This window comes from Dendrobium catenatum, unplaced genomic scaffold (genome assembly GCF_001605985.2).
Source record: "Dendrobium catenatum unplaced genomic scaffold, ASM160598v2 fragScaff_scaffold_840, whole genome shotgun sequence".
NCBI lineage: Eukaryota > Viridiplantae > Streptophyta > Magnoliopsida > Asparagales > Orchidaceae > Dendrobium > Dendrobium catenatum.
In genome coordinates this window covers 132257-159794 of record NW_021319302.1, presented here as the reverse complement: position 1 = coordinate 159794, position 27538 = coordinate 132257, and the positions used below count along the sequence as shown (strand labels likewise).

General features: G+C 34.1%; 1 protein-coding gene and 1 non-coding gene across 3 annotated transcripts in view; both read left to right on the top strand.

Moving 5' to 3' along the window:
- The first annotated feature begins 7233 nt into the window (after positions 1 to 7233).
- On the top strand, positions 7234 to 7339 carry LOC114580152. The gene has a single exon (XR_003701445.1). It is a non-coding gene; the product is annotated as a small nucleolar RNA R71 (small nucleolar RNA).
- Positions 7340 to 13944: 6605 nt separating this feature from the next.
- LOC110092940 (protein MRG1) overlaps positions 13945 to 27538 on the top strand; it is a 76469-nt gene continuing 62875 nt past the window's right edge. The window contains exons 1-3 of one of the 2 annotated variants that reach the window (XM_020817653.2): positions 13945 to 14165; positions 22935 to 22988; positions 23169 to 23182. In XM_020817653.2, the coding sequence (XP_020673312.1) occupies positions 13989 to 14165; positions 22935 to 22988; positions 23169 to 23182 (245 nt within the window). In that variant the 5' untranslated portion in view covers positions 13945 to 13988. The remainder of the gene's footprint in view (positions 14166 to 22934; positions 22989 to 23168; positions 23183 to 27538) is intronic. The other variant, XM_020817652.2, reaches the window with a different exon arrangement.

Here is a 27538-nt window from a genome sequence, read left to right as displayed (position 1 = left end):
AAGTAGTGAATATAATGTGCATATTTATTATCATTTAGAAAAGGCACTTTTAGCCCATTAAATTTTCCTCTCATATTGCTTGTGTTATCATGAACTTAACCATGAGTTTTAGAGTGAGATAAACAGTAATTTGAGAGGACTAATTCAACTCCTTTTTTGAGACATCTAGCTGACGTTTCAGAAATATGTACAATACCAAAAAAAAAACATTCTTAAAATATTTCTCCATAATCATTGAGCAAATTCAAACTAGTGAACAACATTAAACATAAAAACTATAAACTAAATATAAAACTAAAAAATAGTAAATAAAGCAAAAAAAAATTACAACAGAAACTCGATGAGATTCAATATAGTTTATAGTGATTTAAAAATTTTATTTACAATGATTTAAATTGATAACACAATTTTTTAGGTTTTAGTTTTTTATTAATGTGTTAAAAAACTCATTTAAAAATCTTTATTAAATGATATTTCTGTAAACATATTCAATACAATTTACAATTAAAAAAAACCATTCCTAAGTAACATTGTTGAATGTGTTAAAATGATATTTCTATAAACAAGATTTAATACTTGTCCAGTTTCTGAGTTTTTTAACACATTAGTCATAAACTATAAACTGTATTGAATCTAATTTAGTTTAGGATCAAAAAACTTATAAAATAAACTATATAAAACAAGAAAAGAAAAAAACAAAATCTTTTATGTGCTTCCAATTGAATCCAAGATGGAAGAAGGGAGGGGCGACGAGTTGGACGAGAGCTTTCATTCGTATCCAAATTCTAAAATGAAATGCAAAAGTAAGGGAGGTCACCTACCAGACAAGAGATTCCTATGTCGGTCGAGAGAAAATAAAATCTTTTATGCACAGAGGCGAAGTCACGAGGAGCCAGAATTGACCTTCTCTTCTAAAAAGAAGAAGAAGAGAAATGAAAGAAGTAGAAACACACAAACTTTTTCTTCTATTAATTATCTCATACTCACATTACAACTATTTTATTTAAATGAAACATCACTTCACACACACCCCTTCACTTTCAAATGAAACATCACAGCTTGACACACATCCTTTCACTTACAATTAACTACATTTAATTTTGAAAATAAACCACATCCACACAAATGAAAAGACACATCCATACAAATAATATGATTAAAGATTTTAAATTTATTAACAAATTCCTCCTTTAAATTCAAAATCCCTTCCATCCTTCATGCCAATTGCCATTTTGCATTTCTCGAACAATATTGTGGGTAATGGCTTTGTGAATATATATGCTACTTGATAATGACTTTCAACATGAATCATTCTCATACTTCCTTCCTTCACATGTTCACGGATGAAATGAAATTTGACATCTATATGCTTGCTTCTTTCATGATGTGCAGGATTCTTTGCTAACTCAATTGCAGATTTGTTATCAACAAGAATCTCGGTAGCCTCTATTTGTTGGAGATTCATTTCATAGAGTAAATTCCTTAGCCAAACTGCATGACACACACACAATGATGCCGCCACATATTCTGCCTCACATGTCGAAAGTGTCACTATCGGTTGTTTCTTTGATAGTCATGTGAATGTTGTATCTCCCATAAAAAATATGTACCCCGATGTACTCTTTCGATCATCTATGTCTCCACACAAATCACTATCGGAGTAACCCACCAATTTATATTCATCTTTCTTCGAGTAAAATAATCCAAGTGATTTTGTTCCTCGGACATACCAAAGAATTCTCTTCAATGCCTTCCAATGCGCATAGGTTGGCTCTTCCATGAACCGACTTACCACTCCAACACTATAAGAAATATCTGGCTGAGTGCTTGTGAGATAACGCAAACTTCCCACCAAACTTTGATATTTTGTTGCGTCGACTCGATCTCCACCATCAAACCTTGAGAGTTTGGCATTTAATTCCATTGGCGTTGTTACTGGATTACAATTTTCCATCTTTTGAGTATGCTTCTTGTGACACAAAAATTCCTGATTTTTCTTGTCTAACTTCTAGACCAAGAAAATACTTCATTAAGCCCAAATCTGTCATTTCAAATTCTTGCTCCATCTCACATTTAAAATTTTCAATCATCTTGCCATTATTCCCCATGAAAAGAAGACCATCAACATAAAGTGCTACAAATAACAAGTTACCTCCTTTGTTCTTCACATATAGTGCATGCTCACATGGGCATTGAGTGAACCCATTTTTCTTGAAATAAATGTCTATACGAGTATTCCAAGCTCAAGAAGCTTCCTTTAACCCCTAAAGTGCCTTTTTTAACTTTAATACTTTTTGTTCCTCTCCCATCTTCCTGTAACCAGGTGGTTGTTCAAGATAAATTTCCTCTTCTATCACTCCATTCAAAAATGCCGACTTCACATCCATCTGATATATTGTCCATTCAAATTGTGCCGCATAAGAGATACGAAGTCGAATTGTCTCCATTTTTATAACCGGGGCAAAGACCTCATCATAGTTTATCCCTGCCTTTTGTATATAGCCCTTTGCCACAAGTCGAGCCTTGTATCGATTTATCTCACCTTGAGCATTCATCGTTTTCTTGAACACCCACTTTACTCCAATAGGTCAACTTCCTTTAGGTAATTATGCAAGTTCCCATGTCTTGTTTCGTTCGATGAACTTGATCTCCACATCCATGGCTCCTTTCCACTTTTCATTCTTCACCGCTTCTTCAAAACTTATATTTTCACCATCAACAAGAAGAGAAATAAGGCGTGCTTCGCTTGTAAAATCATACAACTCTTGTAGGCTTTGCATTTTTGATTGTCTTGGTTCTTGCTCATCATCGGATATTTGAGGATTTCTAGGTACCTGAGAACATGTAGGAAAATTTGTTAGTGAAATAGTTGGTGATTCTCCATTTTCCATATGTTATTCCGATGAATTATATTGTTCCAATCCCATTTGCTTGCTTCATTCACCCGAACATCTCGACTTACCACCACCTTCTTGTTTATTGGGTCAAGTAGTTTGTAACCCTTAGTTTGCTCATCAAACCCAATAAACACATACTTCTTGCTTTTATCTTCTAGCTTTGTTCTTTGTTGATCTGGCACGTGTGCATAGGCTACACTACCAAATATTTTAAGATGCGAGACTGTCGGTTTTTGACCACTCCATGCCTCTTGTGGAGTTTTATCTTCTAACTTCATATGTGGGCATCTATTTTGTATGTAAATTGAACATTGCAGTGCTTCCGCCCAGAATTCTTTAGGCATTTCTTTACTCTTCAACATTGACCGAACCATATCAAGAATGGTTCAATTCTTTCTCTCGGCCACACCATTTTGTTGGGGTGTTCATATGGTGTGGTTAGGAACTTTCTTACTCCTTGTTGCTCACAAAAACTTGTAAACTCCGCTGACTTGTATTCACCACCTCTATCAGATCACAATGCTCTAATAAACTTCCCGTTTGTCTTCTCCATCATGGCTTTAAATTTCTTAAATACATTGAAAGTCTCGGATTTATCCTTCAAAAAATAAAACCAAGTTTTTCTGGAATAATCGTCGATAAAAGTAATAAAATACCTTTTACCACTGAAAGATTTAGGAGTGATTGACCCACAAATGTCGGTGTGTACCAATTCAAGAATTTTTTATGCTCGATATTCTGCCTTTTTCTGAAATGAATTTCTTGCATGTTTCCCAAATATACAATCTTCACAAAGCTTATTGGTGTAATCTACTTCTAGTAGTCCATACACCATTTTCTTCTTCAACAATTTTTGTAGGCCTCCATAGTGCAAATGACCAAATCGCAAATGCCAAAGAGACGCCTTGTCTTCTACATCAACTTGCAAGTATTTTTCTTGTACATAAACATAGTTGATCTTGTACATTCTATTCTTCGCCATATTAATTTGTGTAACTAACCGCCCCTTCTTATCTTTCAATTGTAGAACTTGATCTTTCATGAACACTGAATATCCTTTCTCCATGTGTTGCCCCATACTAAGTATGTTACTTTTAAGATCATGTACAAAATACACATTTTCAATTAGGCCTTTTGCGCCATCTTTTTGCATGTAAGAGATTGTACCTTGACCTTTTACTTGAATCTTTGATGCATCACCAAATGAAACATGCCCATCCTCAACAACCCGCATTTCTTTGAACAAATGTCTATGCCCGCACATGTGGTTACTAGCACCAGTGTCGAAATACTAATTCGTCTCGTCACTACTATTCTTTTCATCATGAGCTATCATGAGAAGCCCATCTTTCACCTCTTCTTCTATTACAAGATTTGTATTCTCCTCAATCTTCTTTTCACCATAACAATCTCTTGCATATTGCCCAAATTTGCCACAATTATAATATTTTTCAGAGTTGCAGTCCTTTGCATAGTGACCATACTTGCCACATTTGTAACATTCAACATTTGAATGATTTTGCCGACCGCCTCTTCCACGACATCGTCCTCGACCTCGCCAATTTTGTTGATTTGACTGCTCCTTCTCTTCAAATTGTCTTCCATAACCATGGCCTCTTCCACCACTTTCATTTCCACGACCTCTTCTTCCTCGTCCTCTTCCTCAAAAATTTTGAGAGTATAGTACCTTATCATCTTTAATTGTTGCCTTTGATTGAAGAACTTCTTCGAGCATCTCCTCCTTCTTTTTCTTTCGTTGCTCATGTGCCTCAACAGAGCCAGCAAGCTCTTCAACAGTTAGTATGTCGAGATCCTTTGATTCTTCAATCGCGCATACAACATTCTCAAAATTATTGGTTAATGACCGCAATATCTTCTCCACTACTCGGGCATCGATTAACATCTCACCATTTAGCTTTAGTTGATTTACTACAGCTTGCACACGAGTGATGTAATCAGATACACCTTCTGACTCTTTCATCTTCATCCCTTCCAATTCAGCTCTCAAAGTTTGGAGGCGTACTTGCTTCACATGATCGGCACCTTTGAACACTTTCTCTAAAGTGTTCCACGCTACTTTTGAAGTTGTTGCTCCGGCAATCTTCTCAAAGCCCGACTCATCTATTGCTTGATATAGAAAATAGAGAGCTGTTTTATCCTTTGTTCGCATCTCTTTCAATGCCTTTGATTGGTTCGCCATCATGCCCGCCGTATCGGTCACTTCAACGAAGCCGTTCTCAACGACTTCCCATGCATCTTGTGCGCCCAACAATGCCCGCATATGAATACTCCAATTGTCATAATTTGTCTTCGTGAGTCGTGGTAGTGTTATTTGTCCCATCAAAAAACTTCCAGAATTTACAATGGGGCTCTGATACCAAATTGTGAAAGAAACAAAAAAAAATTGGAAGAAGAAGAAGAAGAGAAATGGAAGATGTAGAAACACACAAACTTTTTCTTCTATTAATTATCTCATACTCACATTAAACTATTTTATTTAAATGAAACATCACTTCACACACACCCTTTCACTTTCAAATGAAACATCACAGCTTCACAAACATCCTTTCACTTACAATTAACTACATTTAATTTAGAAAATAAACCACCACACAAATGAAAAGACACATCCATACAAATAAATATGATTAAAGATTTTGAATTTATTAACAATGCGTGGCAACTTTTTTTCTCCATTTTTTAATATAGTCCTCAATAGTTTCTTCTAAAAATATTTTCTTCTAAATCTATCTTGAATTAGTCCTTATTCTTGTCACTAGGGAATTTCATGTAATTAAGCACATCTACAGTCATTTATTGGTCTTGTACTCTAATGATTTATTCCCCTTAATGAACATTTATCATAGGTTTCACTGTAGTTAAGAAAGGCCTCCCTAAGAAAATGGGTATCTCCATGACCTCCTTCATATCCAAGACAATGAAATCTACAAGAAGGATAAACTTATATACCTTAATGAGAACATCTTATACCACCGACTTAGGATAAATAAATGATCTATCAGCTAGCTGAAGGGTGATTGTGGTGTGTTGGACCTCTCCTAAATCTAGCCTCCTAAAAATTGGGAAAAGGCATAAGGTTGATATTGGACCCCAAATAACATAATGCTCTCCCACAAAATTTGTCCCCAATAGTCATAGGAACGGTAAAACTATCCAGATCCTTTAACTTCTCAGGGAGCTTCTTTGATATGATTGCACTAAATTACTCTTTGAATATTATAGTCTCAAATTCCCCAAGTTATCTTTTCTTATTAAGGATGTCTTTCAATGATTTTGATATAAGTGGACATCTACTCTAAGGCTTCTGAGAAGGGTATGCTAATGATTAAATTTTTAAAAAATAAAAAACCTAGAGAATTGTTTATCCAAATTTTATTTTATCAACATTTAGGAAAAAGGTGGTAGTGGTCTCTCTATAACCTTCCTAATATGTCTTTCAATTACTTTAATTGGTCCAGGTTGTTCTTTAGATGGTTTAGTAACAATAGGATCTTCTACCACAATTTCCTTTTAAGGTTAATCCATTTCCTTATAGAGATCTTCCAATTCTTTCCCACTTCGTAAATGAATAATCGTGCAAAGTTCTTCCAAATTATTTTCATTAAGATTTGGATGTTAATCATGGGGTCTACTATTAATTAAACTAGCAAGTTGCCCTATTAAGTTTTCTATGTTTTTAAGGGCAACAAATTGGTTTTGTAATTGATTTCTCATATGAAGCACTAAATTCTTCAAAAGTGTATTTCTATCTTTGAATTAGTTATTCTAATTTAAGTCAGGGGGGTAGAGGGTTTAGGGTTCTCTATAAGTTGCTAAGGATTATTCCAAGGTCTTATAGGGTTAGACTGATGTGCATTCCATTAATTTTCACCATCATTATTACCAATTAAATTAGGGTGGTTCCTTCAACTTAGATTATATGTATTTAAATATGGATTATTTGATATTCTAATATCATTCACATTCTCAATCCCTTGAGAACTAGACTCATTAATAGAATTCAAGTCATTCTTATCCAAATGCATAGGTGATCTCAAGACTAAACAAACTCCAAGATTGTCTAACTTCTTAGACATGGTTGCTACTTGAGCAGTCAAAATAGATAAAACATCCTACTAATAGACACTGACTACACTCCTAAGATTCACCCATATTAGAAGACCACTTGAAGTTATTTGCTGTCATTTTCTCTATTAAGGCATAATCCTCATCAAAAGGTTTTAACATCAAAGATCATTCGGTTGCTACATCACTTATATACCTAAAGGATACTATAAGTCATTATAAAATATTTTAATCACCAACCAATTAGGCAAAGCATGATGAGGGTACTTTTTAATCATTTCCTTAAATCTTTTCCAACTTTCACAAATTGACTCTCTGTCATATTGGGAAAATGAAGTAATAGCATTCCTAAGCTTAACAATTTTGGAAGATGAAAAGTAATTTATTAGGAACTTTTAAGTCAACTCATTCCAAGTTGTTATGGAGTTTGGTGATAAGGAATTTAACCACATTTAGAAAAAATGGAAACAAATGAAGTCTAATAGTATCATCACTAACTCTATTGTAATGGAATATTATGCAAATTTCTATTAAACTAGTTAAATGTAAGTTGGGATTCTTAACTGGTGTCCTCCAAACTAAGAGTTTTGAACTATTTGGATAATGGTTAGTTTCAACTCAAAATTATTAGCTTGGATAGTAGGTTAGTTAATACTCTGATAAATTTCAACTACTAAGGAATTGACCTACTCCCTTAGGTAAATCTTGATATGAATTTTGTTCTACCATTCCTACTACTAAAATGTTTTTAGTTTTATAGATTTTTGTAAGGTTCCCTTTTATTTCTAGGTCAAATAATAAGGGTCTCTTACTTTTACTATTCATACACCAAAATAATGAATGAAATGCAATAAATTAAATTAAATTTAACAACTACATAACAATCACAAGTTCATAGCTTCACAAATGACAATAAAAATAACAATAACAAATACCACTAACCAAGTAAAAATTAGAAAAATCATGTTGGATTAAATATGTAGCTTTTTGGATAATATAAAAATAATTGCAAAAGCGCATATTATATTCCCTTGCAAGTGGTATCAAAACCCGATGGAAACTTTACTTTGATATGTAATTGAGCTTGCTTGCTACTATGAATGTATGTGTTATATGCTCCCAACTACGCAAGTGCATGTGCCGATCAAGTAATAAAGTGTGTAAGAAGATTATCGATCCCACGAGAAAATAAGGGCACTACAATTAACTCTTGTATTGTCTACTCAAGCCATAAAATTTATCCTACATAATGGAATAAAAGGTGAGACACTAACACTATGGAGAAATGCAATAAATAGTGAAGATAAGTAGAATTAAAGATATTTTTAGGCTAATGATACTAAATGAACCAATGTTTTCCTATGTGGCATCATCTATAATAGTTGTGAATCAGAGTATATGCGCACTTAGATCTTTGTCAAGCTTGTAAGGGTGTAAAGAAAAGTTTATGGCCTTTCCACAATAATTCCATCTCCATAGACCCTAGAATCCTAGTATCCTATATCTAGGTATACAAGCATTCTATCTCAACCCCTTTAATTGTTCCAATATTCCTCCATTGAGGTAATGTATCACACAAGATTTTAAATTTATACACGTTCAACGCATAAATTAAATTAAGGATGAGGAAAATTGAGAACAACCATTCACATTTACATTCAAGAATTTACATTAGGAAAAATAAAGACTATTCACATCATCAACACAAAACAAAGAAGTTAACCAGCTAAAGAATTAATTTGGAGTGACACACATTTTATTGCTTGCTTTAGAAAATATACAAAGATGAAAGATGAGAAAATATCATCCAGAATTGAGAATCCCAAATATATCCTACAGATGGACTCTTTCTGGAGTGATTCCCTCCTTACACTTTCACTCTCCACACTCTCATCCACCCCCTAAGGAGTTTTTGCTCACTACGACTAACCACTCCAAAAAAACATAACATCACTATCCATGGTCTCTTTGGTATCTCTCTAAGACTTCTCATAAGAAATCCCACAAAACTATTTATATTTATTTACATAAGCTGACTCAAGCATCACAACACTCGATACAGTGGCATCATATTATTACAGTGTTGAACTAGTGCCGACGTTTCTTAGTTGACTCCGATATAGTGTTGGGTTGACCCGACATGACTTTTAGCTGACCAGGCCAGCACGACACACCTCTTCTAAGTGCTCCTGCAAAAGAATGAATGATGCGACACTTAACATTTTTGCAGAACATCAATTAAAACACATATTTTAACTAAATATTAACATAATTTTAACTTAACAACAATATTTCCCATGTAGGCTTAAAAATATATTATTATTCCGATATTGTTAAAAAAATATTCTTATTCCAATAATGTTAATATCTTAATAAAAATGACTCTATTCTCTTCTAGAGTACTAGCCCATCAATTATAAAATACAAACCTAACTTCACATAACATATCTAACAGTGCATGGATTGAAAGTAATCTCAAGATCAATATTCTTAAATTTATTATTTTCATTTAGGTAATTATTAATTACTCATCTACTATTAATCATCTCCTAAATTTTCTCATTAGTTGGATATCCACATAGTGTCATCCAATTATCTCGCCATATTTAGAGAGAACAAAAATTTCATTTTTACCTCCAACGTTAAATATAATGGATAAACCATCATTATCAACATATATGTTAAGGCAACGGACACATCACCAGGGTCCAGAAATTTCCTCTGTTAAAAGGCTTACTTAGATCTCTATATATACGCATGTACTGTGTAATAATTTAGACACAACAAAGCAATATTTTCCTTATTCTCTCTTCACTCTGTCTCGTTTGTGTTTCTCTTCTCCCGTCTCAACCTTTCTCAATATAAACCTTTCTTATGGGAACCTAATGAGTTAGTATTAAAAAAATTATAGGTGAGCATTTACAAATTGTTAGGCAGGGGGATTGATTAACACTATCAAATGGACTAAAACTTTTACATTGTTTAATAATTTTCTCCATCACACCCTCCTATACTTATATACCCCAAGCAATATAATTCCTCTTCATAAGAATAATGAATTTGAGCATCTATATTCATTATTGTAGCAACAAGTCACCATGTAAGATAAATGGGTTCAAACCACATACTATGAGATATTACATGGTTTCGATCCTTAATTTGAAGCAAGTTTGAATCTACTCTTAAACCTCCATTTTGAAGCTAAATTAGCCCAATGTCTAAAATAAATGTCTAAATGTATAATTTGGGGTTTAAATAAAAGTTGTTACCAAGTTCTAACAAAACTTGAACCTCTATTTCAAAGCTAATGTTTGAATCCTATTTCAAGTTTGAAGTTGTTTTAAATCTATAATAGGGGATTAAACTCTACTTCAAAGATACCTAGAATGAGAAGTTTAGGCAATATATTCTTGAAGATTCACACAAATATGATGGATTATCCCTCATATTTCAACATAAGAGTAATTTTTATCATAAATTAAGCACGTGATACTAGTCCAAATAAAATTACAATGAACATAATACTCTTAATTAGTGCCATACGAGGGATAAAAAAGTCAAATTTCCCTTATTTTATGAAGATTTTATTGTTTTGGTTTTTAATTTTTTAAAATATAAATAGTATGATAAAAAATAAATATAATTTCACTCCAAGTGATAGTATCAAATAAATAAAAATAAATAATTAATTAAAAAAAGGATTTCCAAAGTTTATATTTTTATTTTAAATTATTTTGTCTATCTTGTGTAGGAATATGTAACTAGTTATTAACTTTAAAAGGGAAAGATAACCCATAATAGCAAAAAATTAAAGAAATATGTATGTTTTATATTTTCTTAGGAAAGTATGCCTAAAAGTTCCACCTAAATCAAAATACCCCCTATTATGCCTATATCCCATAGTATATATATAATGAAATCCCTCCCTTCTCACATGTTTGAATATGGTTTGATTATGATTAAACAATAATAAAATACATTGTGGACCAATTATTTTCTAAGGTTGAATTAAATATCAACATTATAATATTATATGGCAGATAATAGAAGAGAAAATAAGCAAATTAGTAGGACATTTACTAAAAAATAGAGTGAATAATCAAAGTTATAAAAAGTATTTCTTTTGATCATCCCATGGATCTTATATAGAAAGTGATAGAGGCTTATAAAAGCTAAGTTTGAAATTAAAGGAGTTGGACCACTTAGCTGGAGCATAGTAAAAAATTTCAATTCATCTAATTAAACTACTTAAATATTATGATCTTACATTTTTCTTGAATGAGATATCATTATCCATTTAGCAACAATCTCCCATTTGTGTGTTTGTTGCTCCTAGAAAAAAGTAAACAAGTAGCCCTTCATCTTACACCAGTATGTGTGTGTGTGTGTGTGTGTGTGTGTTTGTGTGAAGATGTGTACATTGAACATGAAAAAATAGGTGACGATGTTGGCATGCGGGCTATATATAGTAGTGATTCCCTAGAAACTCACATATTAAATCATCTATAATAGATTATAACCCTATGATCCATCTAAAACCAGGAAATGGGTAAGGTATTCTAACTCTTCTTGTACATTGGGGGTTAAAAATAATAGTTCTAGTCATAAAGAATACATGGATAACTCCCATCCTTTATGAGGCTATGCTTTAAAGTGCATCTTATTCAATGGTTGTTGATATAATGCCATGGGGCTTGTATTTGCCCATTACTTAATCACAATATGAGAAACTCTTTGATAATGATGATATGAAGCAAATGACAATATCCATGTAATAAAAAGAAGCTTTCTTGTCAAGGTGAAGAAATCATGTAAAAAAGTATGCAACATTTGCAATGCATCAAAAAATACTCAAGTAGCTTGCAAGCCAATACTTTGACAAACTCAAGTATATCTAAGATTAAAAGCATTGAATTAGAACACATATGTACCTTTGATGTTATATTAAAAGAGTACCAATATGCTCAACTATGACTCATTGGGCACATAATAAAGGATAAGCTCATTTCATGTGATTTAATGTAAAGCTAAAGACAATAGTAGTAGATGTGAAGAGTGAATGTAATGATTTATCCTATGAGAAGGCTTTGTGGTGTCATGAGCAACTATCACTTACTTAAAAGGGTCCACCGAAGCATCATGTTTGAAGTGACCATCTTATCAAGTTATGCTGTACAAAAAAAAAAATCTAGGGATAATTATCAATCTTTAACAAGACAATGAATGATGTTTTAATTATATATATTTCTCTTTAGGTGTTAGTACTCAATACTTCAAAAGTGTTTGATGCCCAATATTAAGCGTGGATGGAGCTTTTTTGAACACAAATTTTGGAGGTTCTTGCTTGTGGTAGTAGGCCAAGATACTAATTAATACTTAGATTTAAGCAATATCATTTATAATAATGGACCCAAAAAATAATTATTCATGTATGCATTTTATAACTAGGATGAGGAAGTTAATAGGCATAGTAAAAAAAAAAAAAAAAAACTTGGTGTTGTCTTTAAAAAACATAATAAATGGCTAATGCTTCATTAATTATTTTTCTAGAGGTACACTAATGCACTTACATTCATTAATGACATGTGCATCTAGAATGTTTAATGCTATGAGTCTCTTATGTGAACGTGTTTTTGGTATAGCTCTGGACCAGGTGTGTGTAATTTGTTAATATGTTTAAAGTTATATATAGATGAAGCGTGATTAGTTGCATCCATTAAAAATATATATTAAGTTAAAAAAGAAGACATTTGTGAGATTTTAGATGAAACAAAGAGAGTTGTGTGTTACCCCTACTAGTAAAGCTTAAGAATGGTCATCTTATAAAGTATAAGGCTTTCAAAGTTAGAGAATGATGATGTCCAATGTTGGTGTAGATGATATGGAGTGAAAGGCCATCATAATAGTTTTCAGTTAACCATTCTTGTTATTACAAGAATATTCTAATTGGTTGGTTGTGCAATAATATGCTTGTCATTATAATATATTATAGCCAGTATTTTACTATCTTTTGTAGCCATTGTCTATTATAATCTATTATAAGAAAACCACTTAATTGTTAGTTTACTTTGTATTATGTTTTATTTCTTATAAACCACTCTCCATATTATGATTGTTATATTACATTTCTTATAATAAGTTCATATAACTTGTCAAATGTTTACTATTGTGTCATACTTGTTATGATTAAATGAATGCATTGAGGGGGAGTAGTATTAAACTATAAGCTAAATACCTTAATTGAATTTCTTATAAACCACTTAATTAGATATTTTCATGCATGGCTTATAGGATAAAATGCCTTTCTTATATAATTTATACAATAACTTTTATTTTAATATTTTTTTAATGGTGTGAGTAGTATTAAACTTCAATTGTTAGAGTGATCTCCTACAAGTTTAAACTATAAGCTAAATACCTTAATTGAATTTTGTTATTTTTTGATACTATATTAAAATAAATTTATGCCCCCGCTATGAATTTTTTTGGCTTTGGCACTATGTGATTGCACTTTATTTTGTATTAATTTGAGATATAATTCATAATCGAATAACCTTTCAATGATGATCGAATATTAAGCATATAATAATTGATCCATTTTCAACATAATTATCATAATATGAGGACCACAGTCCAAAATGATATAATCATTTTCAAATTATGATTTAGTAATTCTTGTACTGTACTATGGTCGAATATTCTTCGAATCATTCTCTATATATGATTGATTAATTATATTATCATATTCATCTACTGTTGAATTATCTTTGAACCAACTACTTTCAAACCAATGTATCTTCATCTTTTAATCACAATAGATTAAACAAAAAATGGATGATAAATATATTTCTAAAAAAAAAAATAATTAATATATTTTTAAATTTCATAAAATATATAAAGTTAAATTTCTCTTTTTTTTTAAAAAAGAAAAGTGTTATTTTATTTTATTTTTTAAACAGTAGGCAACGTAACTGGTTCTTTTTCAGTTGGAGCGCTGAGCGTAGCATGCGAGGAGCAATGGGGAGCTCGAATACAGCTGGAGGTGGCGTCAGGGAAGAAAGCGCGATGGAAGATGGAGGGGCTGACGGTGGCGCCTACCCTCCGGAGACGCCTGCCTTTGGTACGTTCTCGGAGGGCGAGAAGGTCCTCGCTTACCATGGACCTTGCCTCTACGAAGCCAAGGTTAGGGTTTCACTTTCTCATTTTTCCGGTTTTCTATTCTGCCCTTCTTTTCCTGGAGTTAAAGTTCCGGATTGCATATGTATATTTTCGGTGATTATGCGGGTCTTAGACGGAGGAATGTGGAAATGTTTTGTGCGTATCCAACTGTAGGGTTCTATTAGCAGTAGTAGTATTAAGGGGATTCAGTTGAATCGCGATGGAACATTTAGCTTTGAGAGTTAATTATTGATTTTTTATTAGTGGATAATATTGATTGGTCATGATGATTTCACATATTGCAACCTAGTGCTGTTGTAAGCAATAGTTTGTCCTTGTTAGCTGAAAGTTGAGTTACACTCAAAATTCACATGGTGGATCATATCATCACATTGATGATACGATCAATAATGTAATGTGCATATTAGGAATATATTGATGTGCATATTAGGAATATATTAATGAAGATTTGTGAGTCATTAGATTTACATTAAGTAGAAGAGCTAATAGGTAGTGTATGGGTCATGCATTGCCTATAAATAGTCTTCATTGGGAGCTATTAGAGCACCAAAAAAAAAAAATGAAATGAAACATGGCCTTGTTTGAGATATTCTTCTTCTTCCTTCGTTACATTCTCTCAATCTTGTATATTCTTAAGTTTCTGACAAGCTCAAAGTTATAGTTTATCATTGTGATCCTTCGGGGTCGTACTAATTGGTGCTCTCGTGGAGCTCTCAACATAGAGTGCTTGGCAACCTCTCTCTATTTTCATCACAAACACCTCCCATCTTTCTCATTTTGCTATCAATTGTGCCCGATCGAAACTCAATTCCGCTTTTCGCCTCTACCTCCAATTTTTGAGTTCCTCATTCTTGCCAAAAAGAAAAACTTCCACCTCCTGGTTGCACCAATCTTAGTCTCGTATCCCATCCGTCATCTCTCATGCCAGACCTACTCTTATTCATCTTGAGCACATTCCATTGCAAATCTTCTGTTCCTTCATATTTCTATTGCATCCAACACTTGATATTATTGATCTCCATGATTCTAATTACTTCCAAAGACAGTCGTCGAAGCATCAGCCCCCTTCTTCTTTTGTCTCTAAGACCCATGATGTCACTATTTATCGTTGGAGCTCCAGTCACTTCCTCTGTCATATCCTGCATACCACAATCGCCAAGCCCATCTGCATTTCCCACTTCCTCTACCCAAACTCCATTGATATTTATCTTCCATGCTCTATGCCCTGCACCGGATCCATTTGATTCACATTCATCTTTTGATCTTCCATCCAAATAGATCTTCAGTAGACTGTTGTGTGGTAAACCAAACCCATCCATTTGATTGCTTATCTTACCTTCCAGATTTGCGACATCAATCTTACTACTACCATCTTAGGACTTATGGGCTCTGTCACCTCCATCCTCGCCCATATCACAAGATCAATTTATGCATTGTTTGAGAGGTTTGACCTGCTAGCAAGATCCTTCTTGACCCATAACCATTGATATTTCTCATTCACGCACAATTGCTCCCTTGTCTTCCATGTTGACCCATACAGTTGTTTGATGAAATGCCCATAGACACTAACCATTGATATGGATGTAGTAATTGAGGACTCAAACCACATCGAAAGAATTGAAAAAAAACTTGGAGAGATTTGGCCATTTGGGATACTATGCATAGCATTAATCAACAACTGACTAGGCTCGAAGTCAAATCCAAACAACACTTCACTCTCACAACACAACTTGTCAAAAAAGAGCCTTTAGAAGTTAGCAGCATTATACACATGCAGGCCACAACACACATTACAAATGGCAAGTGCCTTACTATGAATTGAGATCCTTACAAATGATAAGCATCTGTTTGAGCCCCTTTGTGTAATTCAAGCGATCATCCATGCATGCTCTCCTACTCTAGCAATTTAATCCATAATCCAAGAACCTGCTTGAGCTCCTTGCTTGATGACACTAGCGATCCGGGCATCTGTTTTAGCTCATTATTTGTTTCAACAGACATCAAAGCCTTGTCCCGGTCCACCACTACAATTTCTATTGCTTTCTATATTTGAAGACACTCCTATCATACTCAAGGCAGCTTAAATCACTCTAGAACAAGTGTAGGGACCAAATGAATTGGTGGAAGCATTGTTGCTGCGTCCATGACCACATGTGGATCATCAAAACGACGTTTGACTTTGCGGTTGCTCGCCTCTTGCAGCTTCATTAATGTTGACACCTACATGCCATTACCTCAAGATTTTGCTCTAATTTATTATGTGTTTTTAACCAATTTTTTTATATGCTTTGACCTCAAGGGAAATTTCAATTTAAATGGGTTGGTGATGATATGATCAATAATTTCATGGACGGAATATATTAATGAGTATTTGTGCATAATTTGGTGTGTAATAAGTAAAAATGCTAATAATTAGTTTGTGTCATATATTATCTATAAATAGTTTTCATTGGAGCAAGAACAAAGATATGCACTTTTTTTCCCATATACGGTCACTTTATAATATAGATCAAAGATATCTAAATCATTATTCCTAAGCATCACTTGATGCTTCATCTTTGTTGAATGATCAATATTAATTTTACATTGTACTTAACTTTTTGTTATCTTAAAACTTCATCCAATTTCCTTAAAGTTTTTTCTTATTGTCTCTTAATAGAGATCAAAACATTGATTCTTTGCCAGTATAGCATGTTAGCTAAGTGTGATTCTTTAAGCCCAAAGGTTAGCGGCTCCAACTTAAATGCATAATTTTTTGTCCTTCCTAGAGCTAATAAAATTTTATACTTAATCCACTAGCAATTTTACCTATTAGGATTGGATTACTTTCAAATCGTGCATAACTAACTCATTTTTATTATTTACTATTGTGAAACCCTAGCTACGACTAGCCATAGAGTAATGAAAATGAGAATATTTGGGGAATGAGCGACTGAGTGCGTGTGATTAATTTAGGACAGTGGAGAGAAAATAAGAAATTAGTTTTAATTTTTTTAATAGATAAAAATTTGAAATACAAGAAACTATATTTTAAATTTTTTTAATAAAATATTTAAGACTTGCATGTCGAATACGTTGTCTAATTTATTTTTAATATTCTTTTAATCAAACACACCTTTGGCGCATCTGACAAGTGTTGGATGTGTGTTGGACATGTGTAGTATACTAGTATCCGATACATGTCTACATTGCATGCCGCTTTAGTGAGAAGTTTCAGTGCATCATAGTTGACAATGTGGTATCTCTGATCTTATTTATGCTGAGTATAATTTTTCAATGTATTGATTTTAAAGCTTAGTAAATCATTTGATTTTAATGTGGCTACAGATATAGGTGGATTTGATTAAACCATGTGAAATTGTGTTTGTATTTATGTATTTGATTTCCCATATTTCTGCATTTTGCTCATTTGTTATAAACGTAATAATTGGTATCTGAGTTGTAGTTAAGTTACACTAAGATTTGAGCATGTAAGATGGAAATATGAAGATTGAAAAATTTGATAGCTTAGACTTTGGCTATTGGATGATGAAAATAGAAGATCTTGTTTATGAAATTAAGTTTTATCAACCTTTAAAAGTATCAAAACCTTCTGCTATTGATTAAGAGAAATGGGTGTTGATGGATAGTGATAGCACCAAGAGTTGTTCACTTATCCCTAAACATGAATGTTACTTTTAATATTCTCAATGAAAAAATTGCGACAAACATGATGAAAGCATTATGAGACGTGTATGAGAAGCCTTCCATTTTCAATAAGGTACATATTTTATACAAGTTTTAATTTCAAAATGTCAGAAGGAGTTTCTATTGCTGGGCAAATTATTGGGTCAGGTGACCGGACGCGAAAAATAAGTTCGGACATCCAATAAAAATTTGCCGCGTCATCTGCGCTTTTGACTGCGCTTTTGACTTGCGCTTTAGTTGCGCTTTACTTGCGCTTTAGTTGCGCTTTACTTGCGCTTTACCTGCGCTTTACCTGCGCTTTACTTGCGCTTTTTGACTTGCGCTTTACTTGCGCTTTAGTTGCACTTTACCTGCGCTTTACTTGCGTTTTACCTGCGCTTAATTTAAAATAATATTTTATTAATATCCGGACCTATCTCCGATCTGATCACCTGACCCAATAATTTGCCCTATTGCTGGGCATATCAACGACTTCAACTCGATCATGAGTTAGTGAACCCCATGGACGTTAGCTTTGATTATTAAATGCATGCATTGCTACTTGAAAGTTAGAATGATATAGTAACATTCATCATCATCTCTTATGAACCAATCAAAGGCTGAATAATGTTAGAGACCTCGTTCTCACTGAAGAAATTTGACCATGTGAAACAAGTAAAATCCTTTCATCTTATGCTTTGATTATTAATAACAAAATATGTCCTAAAATAAAAGTATTCAGCAAGACAGGCATATTCAAATCAAGAAACAATAGCTAATTCACAAATCATAATAACAATAAATCCAAAGTCTCCCGAGCGAATACTGGCACATTGGAAAGTTTTTTGTAAAAGAAAGCATGAATAAGAACATTGCTATGGAAGACAATTAAGATGTACCTAATCTTTATTGTTGGTAACGTAATGGATTTATGGATATTGGACTCCGACAAATTTTTTTATTCTTCACAAACTAAGAAAAAATGATAAATTCTCTGTAGACAATTATGACAAAATATTTTTTTGCTGACGGTAAGTTCTTAAATATTGTATGCATTAGTGATTTAAAGCTCGAAAGATGATTCTGGCTTGAGAAATATGATTTCTATAATGCAGCTTGTGCTAGAAAGATGTAATGACACATTCAATTTTGACGCTTGGAAGGTGGATTAAAAAGCCATGATGAATGCCATGTGAAATAAAGCTGGTACATTCTATACGACAGATATAGAACAATGGGAGTTCCAACTTGTTTTAACATAAAGATGTATATGTAGCATCAAACATAAGACCACATGAGTGAGAAGGGCTAAAGATCCTCCATTTACAAGGTAAACATCCTTATTTAAAATTTATTGAATCTAATTTTTGCAAAGATTGTATTCTAAGAAAGCAATGGATGACCAATTTTTTAAAAGATGGAAGAGAACTTTTAACTAACAGCCTGAAATTGGTTCACGTAGATGTATGGAGGCCATTCTATATCATATCTTTAGGGGGCTTGATGTATTATATCACCTTCATAAATGACTAACCATAAAGCTATGTGCTTGTTTTATCAAACATAGATTTGATTTATTTACTATCTTTATTTATGAGATAGAAAAACTTAATTGAAATAAGAATGATGCAAAAATCGAATGTCTGTGAACCAATAATAGTTGAGAGTATGATGGTATGTGGCTTAAAAATTACAATGTTGCTAATCTGATTCATAAGGAGAGAACAATCCTATGAACTCCTTAACAAAATGGAGTTGCTGAAAGAATGAATAAGTCTTAAAAAGGATAGGGGAAGGAGCTTGAGAATATTAGATTCTGAAAAATAAACATAATAGCATATGTCATCAATTTAGGACTATTTGTAGCTTGGGCTAGAAAAGGAGTTATGTTACATTTGAAAGTTTTTGATTGACTCTCTTATATGCACACAGATCATAATGTAAAAGATAAATTTAAATCAAAATTGAAGGAGTGCTACTTATTTTATGGTATTAATGGTCTTTTTTCCATACTGTAGTTATTGAAAAAAAGAAGAAGCAAAACTATTATTTTAAATGAAATTTTAAAGTACAAATCTAGGTTAAGCATCAATTAAAAGTTGAGCTCTATAACAAAGTAAGTTGAATTGGAATAGCCCATTAATTTTGATAAAATACATAAGGTACTAGAAAATGATCAAAATCAAACTCAACCCAGCACTTATGTGACAAAAATCAGGATATCACAAATAATCAAAAGCATATTAATTATTATTCTCCTTTTGTTTATTTTTTGCTGCTTACTGATGCAGGTAAACCCAAATGTTACGAGGAAGTTGTGCACACTAAAAGACTCATTTAAGCAAGAGCTCGTAATGAAAGAAGGATATTACTTAAGCTAGCTGAGTTCTAGAAAGTCTTACAAAATAAATGGACCCACAAAATAAAAAAGGACCATAATGTCAACAAAAGGTATATGATGAGTTTGGTAGTGGAAAGGTTAGGCATTGACATCATTGAAACTTTTTCTCCCTGGGTTATACTAACAACTATATGATTAATATTGAGCATTATAGTTTCAGAACCCTTACACTTAGAGCAGATGGATGCTTAAGATTGCTTTGATCTAAAGGAAGACATCCAGATGATTTAGCCCAAAGGTTTCATGATACAAGGAAAATAAAATCAGATCTAACAAAAGTCTCTATGACGTAAAGCAGACCTTCCACCAATGGTATCAGAAGTTGATAAATTCATGCTTAGGTTGACTTTTGCATATTCGGTTTGATCACTATTGCTACGTGAGAAGCACTGAAAAGAATTATATCATATTGCTTTGATATCAAAAAAATCGATGATATGAAAAGATAGTTGTTAAAGGAATTTGAATGAAGGACTTGGAGAAGCCAAGAAGATTCTGGGATTGAGAATACATCGAGATAATAATCCAGGTATTTTGAATCTATTGCAATCTCTATATATTGAAAATCTATAGGATAGGTTTAATATGATGAAAGTAAAGATGGCGTGCACTCGACTTGCAATTACTTCAAGCTCAAAAGAACAATTATCGAATACAAATAAAGAGAGAATATTATAAAGTCCCTTGCATTTCAATAATTGGCTCGTTGATGTATGCGGCTATTTGCACAAAACCAGACATTCCACATGCAATGGGATCTATCAATCAACATGTTTCAAATCTAAAAAAAAAGGAGTGCTAGGAGGATGATAAGTGGATTTCGCACTACGTGTAAGGTATAATTAATCAATCAAAAATCTTAGAAGTGCTGATTTGCAATTTTAGGGATATTTTGATGGGCTTAGGGACGAAACTTGACATACATAGAGAAGTACTATTAGGCACATATACCCCTTAGGTGGTACCGCCTTCAATTTAGTGTCACAACTTAGAAGATAGTTGAAAAGCTGAAAACGTAGTTGCTCTTGAAGTCAATAAGGAGATGATTTGGGTAAAAGGCCTTTTGGAAGAATTAAATCTTGCAAGAAGAGACCACTATCTTCTGTAATAGTCAAAGTGCTATGCACTTGGTAAAGAATGCTGCCATCCACGCATGTACATAGCACATACAACCCAAGTGTCATTGTATACATAAATTACTTGCAGCTGATGCTATGCAGCTTGCCAAATTAACTTGGACCAGAAGTTGGCATTTGCTGAAAAGTTGACGCTTTTTGTAGTTTTAGTTAACTTCCACAAATAAGGATGTGGAGATGCTAAATATAAAAATGTTCTCTAATCACCAGGAAGGTGTATGGGAAATTTTATTTTTAAGCCTGAGATTATTAAGGGAGATAAAAATTTCCATTCCTAGCCTTATAATTTTCCTTCCTGCCACCTAGTATCTTACCACTATCTACCTAACCTCTATAATTATATTACCTACCACCTGAGATTATTAAGGGAGATAAAATGAGATGTAGGAGATGGATGCAGGATTTTTTGGCACATCCCAACATCACAAGCAATTAGAGAGAAAATGGCAAGGGAGAGAGAAGGGTGGCTGCCAACCTAGAGAGAAGGCAGAGTTTTTTAGGTGCTTTTAGAAGAAAGATCTACTTCAATAAGATATTGTTATTTTTGATTGCATATATAGGAGTTTTTAATTGGACTACTGAAACATAGAAATGGAGTAGCAGCATGAACAACACTATCTCCATTTCCACACCTAGCCTTTGTCTTCGAAGTTGGTCTGTATTCTCTTACAATCAATGACATCAACAAAATGGTTTACTTGTCTATATTTATATGAAGTGTTCTTTTTATGTACTCTTTTTGAAGCTTAGTGAATCATACAAACTTTGTTTTTCTGTGAGCATAGGTGGATCTCATTGAATTACGTAAATTTTATGTATTTATGATTGTGTATTTGATTTCTCATCTTCGTGCATTTTGCCTGTTAATATTAGCCTAAAAGATGCGACAGCCAGGTGTCTTGCATGCCATATGCTTTGTGTGCAGTTAAGCTTTCTGAATTTCTTAAATCAACATTTGAATCTCACATTTGTGACTGTTAGATTTTTTTTTTCTTTTTTTACTGAAAAAATGCTGAACGTTCTGATGTTCTAGTCATTTTATCTTGCTTATTAACTAAGTGATTTTTTTTTGTAAGCATAAAGAAGCCGTATAGCTTGCTTTGCGTTCAGAACATAGTATTTTTTTAGTTGTTTTACTTTTGTTTTATAGAATTCACATTATTTCCTGCTTATATTGTTTTTTGAGCAGTCTAGATATTCTCCATAACCGATGTGTAAGTTGGTCATGCAATTTATTGTCTGGCATGATCAACTTTTGCTGTAAGCTAACCCAAACTCCAAACTATATTAAGGAAACGCCATGATGAGTAAGTTGAGCGCAGTTTACTGTACCAAAAGCTTCTAAGTGAAAGTTAAGCATGCATTGACTGCTATCCTAGTATCCTAGCATAAATAGTAAGAATGCTAACGAGCATGTGCTTACAAACTTTACAAACTTATATATGTTCTGCGAATTTTCGGTTTTGATTTTTTTGTAATAACTTTCTTTTGTTAGCTTACTTTTATGCTTCTTGTTATACATTATTGAATCCTTGCATAAATATTTCTGACCATTTTATCTTTTCTAAGGTGCAAAAAACCGAGATAAGAAAAGATGAATGGAAATATTTTGTTCACTATCTTGTAAGTAACAGTCTTTTACTATAACTTTTTCGAAGTATACTTATGCGAGTAACATCATATTAATGCTTTTTATTGCTTCCTTGCTTATTTTTTCATGATAGAAAGCTATAATATGCTTTAATATATAAATAATAGTTCAACTACGTTGAGATGTTTTTGATAAATGATTTGCCATTGCAGGGTTGGAGCAAAAGGTATGTTTAAAGCATAACTCCATTAAGTATTTTCATTCTCTTGCTGTTTGCACTTGCGATAGGTACGTATTACCATTACGCTATATTATGGTCTAGGGGTTTTCTTGGTTGAATGCTTCATGTTTGATGAAAATTTACTTTGAATATAGTAAATTTGAAATCCTACCTTTTTGCATTTTGTTTTAAACTTCAAATAAATATGCATGGATCATAAAAGATACAAATTTACACAATAAAAATATTTGAAGAGGCATCTATTGTTATAAGAAATTTCAAGTTTCTTCGAAGTTAAAAAAAATTTAAAAGGTATGCATGTAGAAGACTAATGACATATATTATACCTTTTTCATCCGGTTGGCAGAATATAAAGATTTTCCTAGTCCGAAAAGTACGAGTTTTCATCTTCTCAGAGTTTGAATCCTGCTACTGCCAACATATGGTGTATTGGTTATTTATCATTTTTTTTTCAAGTACAGCATACTTGCTTTTTGTTCATGCTTTCATAGCCCAAAAGGCATGAGGGACAATATTAGCATAAATGCATTCAGACTGTTCAGCCAACAAGCTTAAGCTTTTATACCTACCGTGAGCTTAACTGTTTTTTATAATCTTATCTCATGGGTTGGATTTCTTGTTCTTAAGATGGACCGTTTTAATTTTCATCCCAATTTTCAATTGTATACCCCCACTGCTAAATTGGAATGAATATAAATCCTGGCAAGTCGCAAGGGCTATATTTTTATGCCAATAGTAGTGCTGAGTTTACAATTGAAAATTGTGATGTTAGGATTTCGTAATGAAGTAAAAGGTTTGAGAAGAAGCATAAGATGGCTAATCTGAAGAGGCTAATTGAATGCTTACTTGAACATGTTTGATTGTGATTATTCTCATGCTAACGTAGGCTTTTATATGATTTACTGTTACAGGCAGTGTAATGATGATAACCTTTCTTTTGACGCATCATCAATATAAATTATGAGAATCTCGTCTTTAACAGTCCATTACCTCTAATAGAAGAATCTAGTTTGATTTTTCTCGTGACTAAGAATTAAGGTTTGCAAGTCTATCTATATTTTGTGGTGAAAATGATTTCTGTGCGTGCTAATCAAAATTTACTTTTAATTTGACTACATTTTCTTTCATCTTGCTGAATTACTCTTTGCTACTCTTATCACGGTTTCCTCCTGCTTTTAACATTAATTATGCATTGTTAGTTTTAGTTTTGAAGAGCATGTACTTTGACATCATTTTTAGACAACATTTCCCGGTGATCCTCCTATGTCCACTTCTCAGAGAGTTGAAGGTAGGGTGAAGAATGAGAGGGATTAGGTCTATGAAGGAAAATCTATAGAGAACCTACATTTAACCAACGCAACAACCTTTTCCTGTAGGTAAATATGTGTTCCATCATTTTTTGGGAAGTTTGCAAGCTATTCTTTCTTTTTATTCCATAACACAAATGCATAACTCTATACTTCAGGTCGTATAGGAGATTAATATTTATCATCATCCTTTGTCTCATCCTAATAATTATGGTTTGAATTTATAAATCCTTATTTTTAAATCATTTCTATTGAGTTTTTGTTAGACCGGCTCATGAGCCGGTTGAACCGGTCCAGGTTGGACTGGTTCACATCTATTCCAGGTGGAATAGACCTGCTGCTCAGCAAGGGGCGGACGGCCCTGTGGGGCCCAGCGGGGTTAAGAGGGAGTTTTGAATTTAATAAAAGAAAGCTTTTGGAGGGAAAATTCAAACTCAAGGGCTGTTTAGGGAATTGTATTTGTGCTTTTTCTTTAAGTAGTTATTTTCTCTATAGGGTTAGGTTATGTGATGCTAGAGAGTTGGAGAGAAGGATCTTCTTCTTGAATTAAAGATTCATTTTATTTTGTCTTCTTTCTTTTTTATTTCAGTAATTTCAAAACCTTTAAATGTGGATGCCATCATAATTTTCTCCTATAAATCTGATTTGTGCTTGCTGAAATTTAAACTTCTGCACCTGTATTCTATCAAATTGGTATCAGAGCACATCGATCCAAGGGTACCAATGGCCGGAAGGAAAGTGGAAGTTTTGGAGAGAGAATTAGGTCAATTGAAATCTGATTTTGAAAAAAATATTTCAGATTTTCAAAACCAATTTGCATCCGTCCATGAAACGATGGATGGAAAGTTTGCCGTAGTGGAAGACATGCTGAAGAAGTTGCTTGAAGTCAAACCCAATACGACAACATCTGAAGCAAAAAAAGCCACCGACGGCCAAGGAAGAGGTGGAAACCTTAATCCGTTTAGAGGATGGGAGAATCAAGAGGTGGAGATTTTGGAGGGAGAAGACGAGATGCCTCTGCTAGAGCCTATTTTTGAGAGGAGATGAGTATCTCGTATGAGCGAAGGGGTGCTGATTTTGCAAAAAGAGGTGTTTATTATAACGCTAGGGTCCTGATTCTGAAAGGAAGGGGGGATTTTGAAGAAGGATTTGGGTTGAACATAGAAAGGAAGATCGCGACAATTCTTTTTAGGTAATGGGAGGCTACGGAGGATTTAGGGGAAACAAAGGCGATCCAAGGGTATGGAAGCTGAAGATGTCCATCTTTGAGGGCGAGGACGCACATTAGTGGATCTACAAGGTAGAGAGATACTTTACTGTCAACGGGTTGAAGGAAAAGAAATTGACGGCGGCTGGTTTATGTTTGGAGGAGAAAGCATTGGCATAGTATCAGTGGAGGGACATGGGTCGATCCATTCGGAGTTGGAGGGAGTTCAAGGATTGCTTACTGTAACATTTCTGAACTAATAGGAGATGAGACTTTTATGAGCAGTTCTTTGCCCTAACGTAGGAGGGGATTGTGGTAGAGTATTGTGACAGGTTTGAGTACCTAGGTAGCAGGTTGGACCGGCTTTCTAAGACAGTGCTGGAGGGGAATTTTATGAAGGGGCTCAAGCCAGAGATCCGAGCAGCTATTAGAGTGATGAGTCCGCGTGACTTGGGGGAGGCCATGGAGCTTGCACAGTTGGTTGAGGACCAAAAGCATCTGAAGAGGGGGGCTAGATGCATCATTTCAGGGGGGTCATATAGGAAGACCACCTCTTTCTTAGCTCTTAAGGGACCCGCACTAAGAAGCCTGTGTGAGACCCCCAAGGAGAAGCTTGGAGTAGGGGGATTTGGCAGAAACTTCAAGAAACTCACCGAGGAGTTGCATAAGAAGCAGACAAAGTGGTTGTGTTTCAGATGTGATGAGAAGTACATGCTAGTGCACATGTGTAAGGATCGAACTCTTCAGGTTCTCATCATCTGTGATGACGAGGAAGCTGAGGAGGGAGGTGAGAGTGGGAAGTGGCTGATGAAAAGGAGAAGCTACATCTGGTCATGACGAAAGTCTCCTTGAACTTATTGGTGAGGTTCACCCCGAATTACACAATGAAAGTGAAGGGAGAGATAACAGACAGAGGTGGTGGTGCTGATCGACTGTGGGGCTGCCCATACTTTTATCTCCAATAAGGTCGTTGACTAGTTGGGGGTGAAATTGGTGGACACTAGGGGATATGAGGTGATGATGGGCATTGGGAAGGTGGAGATGGGTAGAGGAGTGTGTAGGGGAGTGGTGCTGACTCTCTAGGGGGTTCAGGTGAGGGAGGATTTTCTTCCATTAGAGTTGAGAATCATTGATTTCATTCTGGGGATGAAGTGACTACAGGCCTTCGGAGATACCAAGGCTAATTGAGGAGCACTGGTGATGGAGTTGATGGTGAAGGGAAGAAGGATGGTGATCCAGGGAGATGCAGGATTGTCTAGGGCTGCGGTGTCTCTCAAAACTGTGGTCAGGACAATACAGGAGGTGGGGAAAGGAATTCTGGTGGTACTGCAGAGCTTAGAAGGGATTACACTGGAGGAAGGGGGAGGCACCCCTTTTTAGTCCAACTTGTTCAATAGTTAAAGGGGGGTTTTTTAACCACCCCAGGGCCTACCTCCACTGAGGAAGCTGGAGCACGCCATCACCTTGAGGGAGGCGGTGTTAATGATTAGTATTTGGCCATGCCATTACCCCCATATTCAGAAGGACGAGATAGAGAAGCTGATCCGTGAAATGTTGGAGGTGGGGATCATTAGGCTGAGTGTGAGCCATTTTTCTAGCCCAGTCTTATTGGTCAAGAAGAAGGATGAGAACTGGAGATTTTGTGTGGACTACCGGGCTTTGAATAAGGAGACTGTGCTGGACAAGTTTCCAATTCCAGTGATTGCTGAGCTATTGGATGATGAGCTGTATGGAGTAGTGGTGTTTACTAAGATGGATATGAAGTCGAGTTACCATCAGATCAGGATGAGTGAGGAGGATGTCTAGAAGACTGCATTCAAGACACGT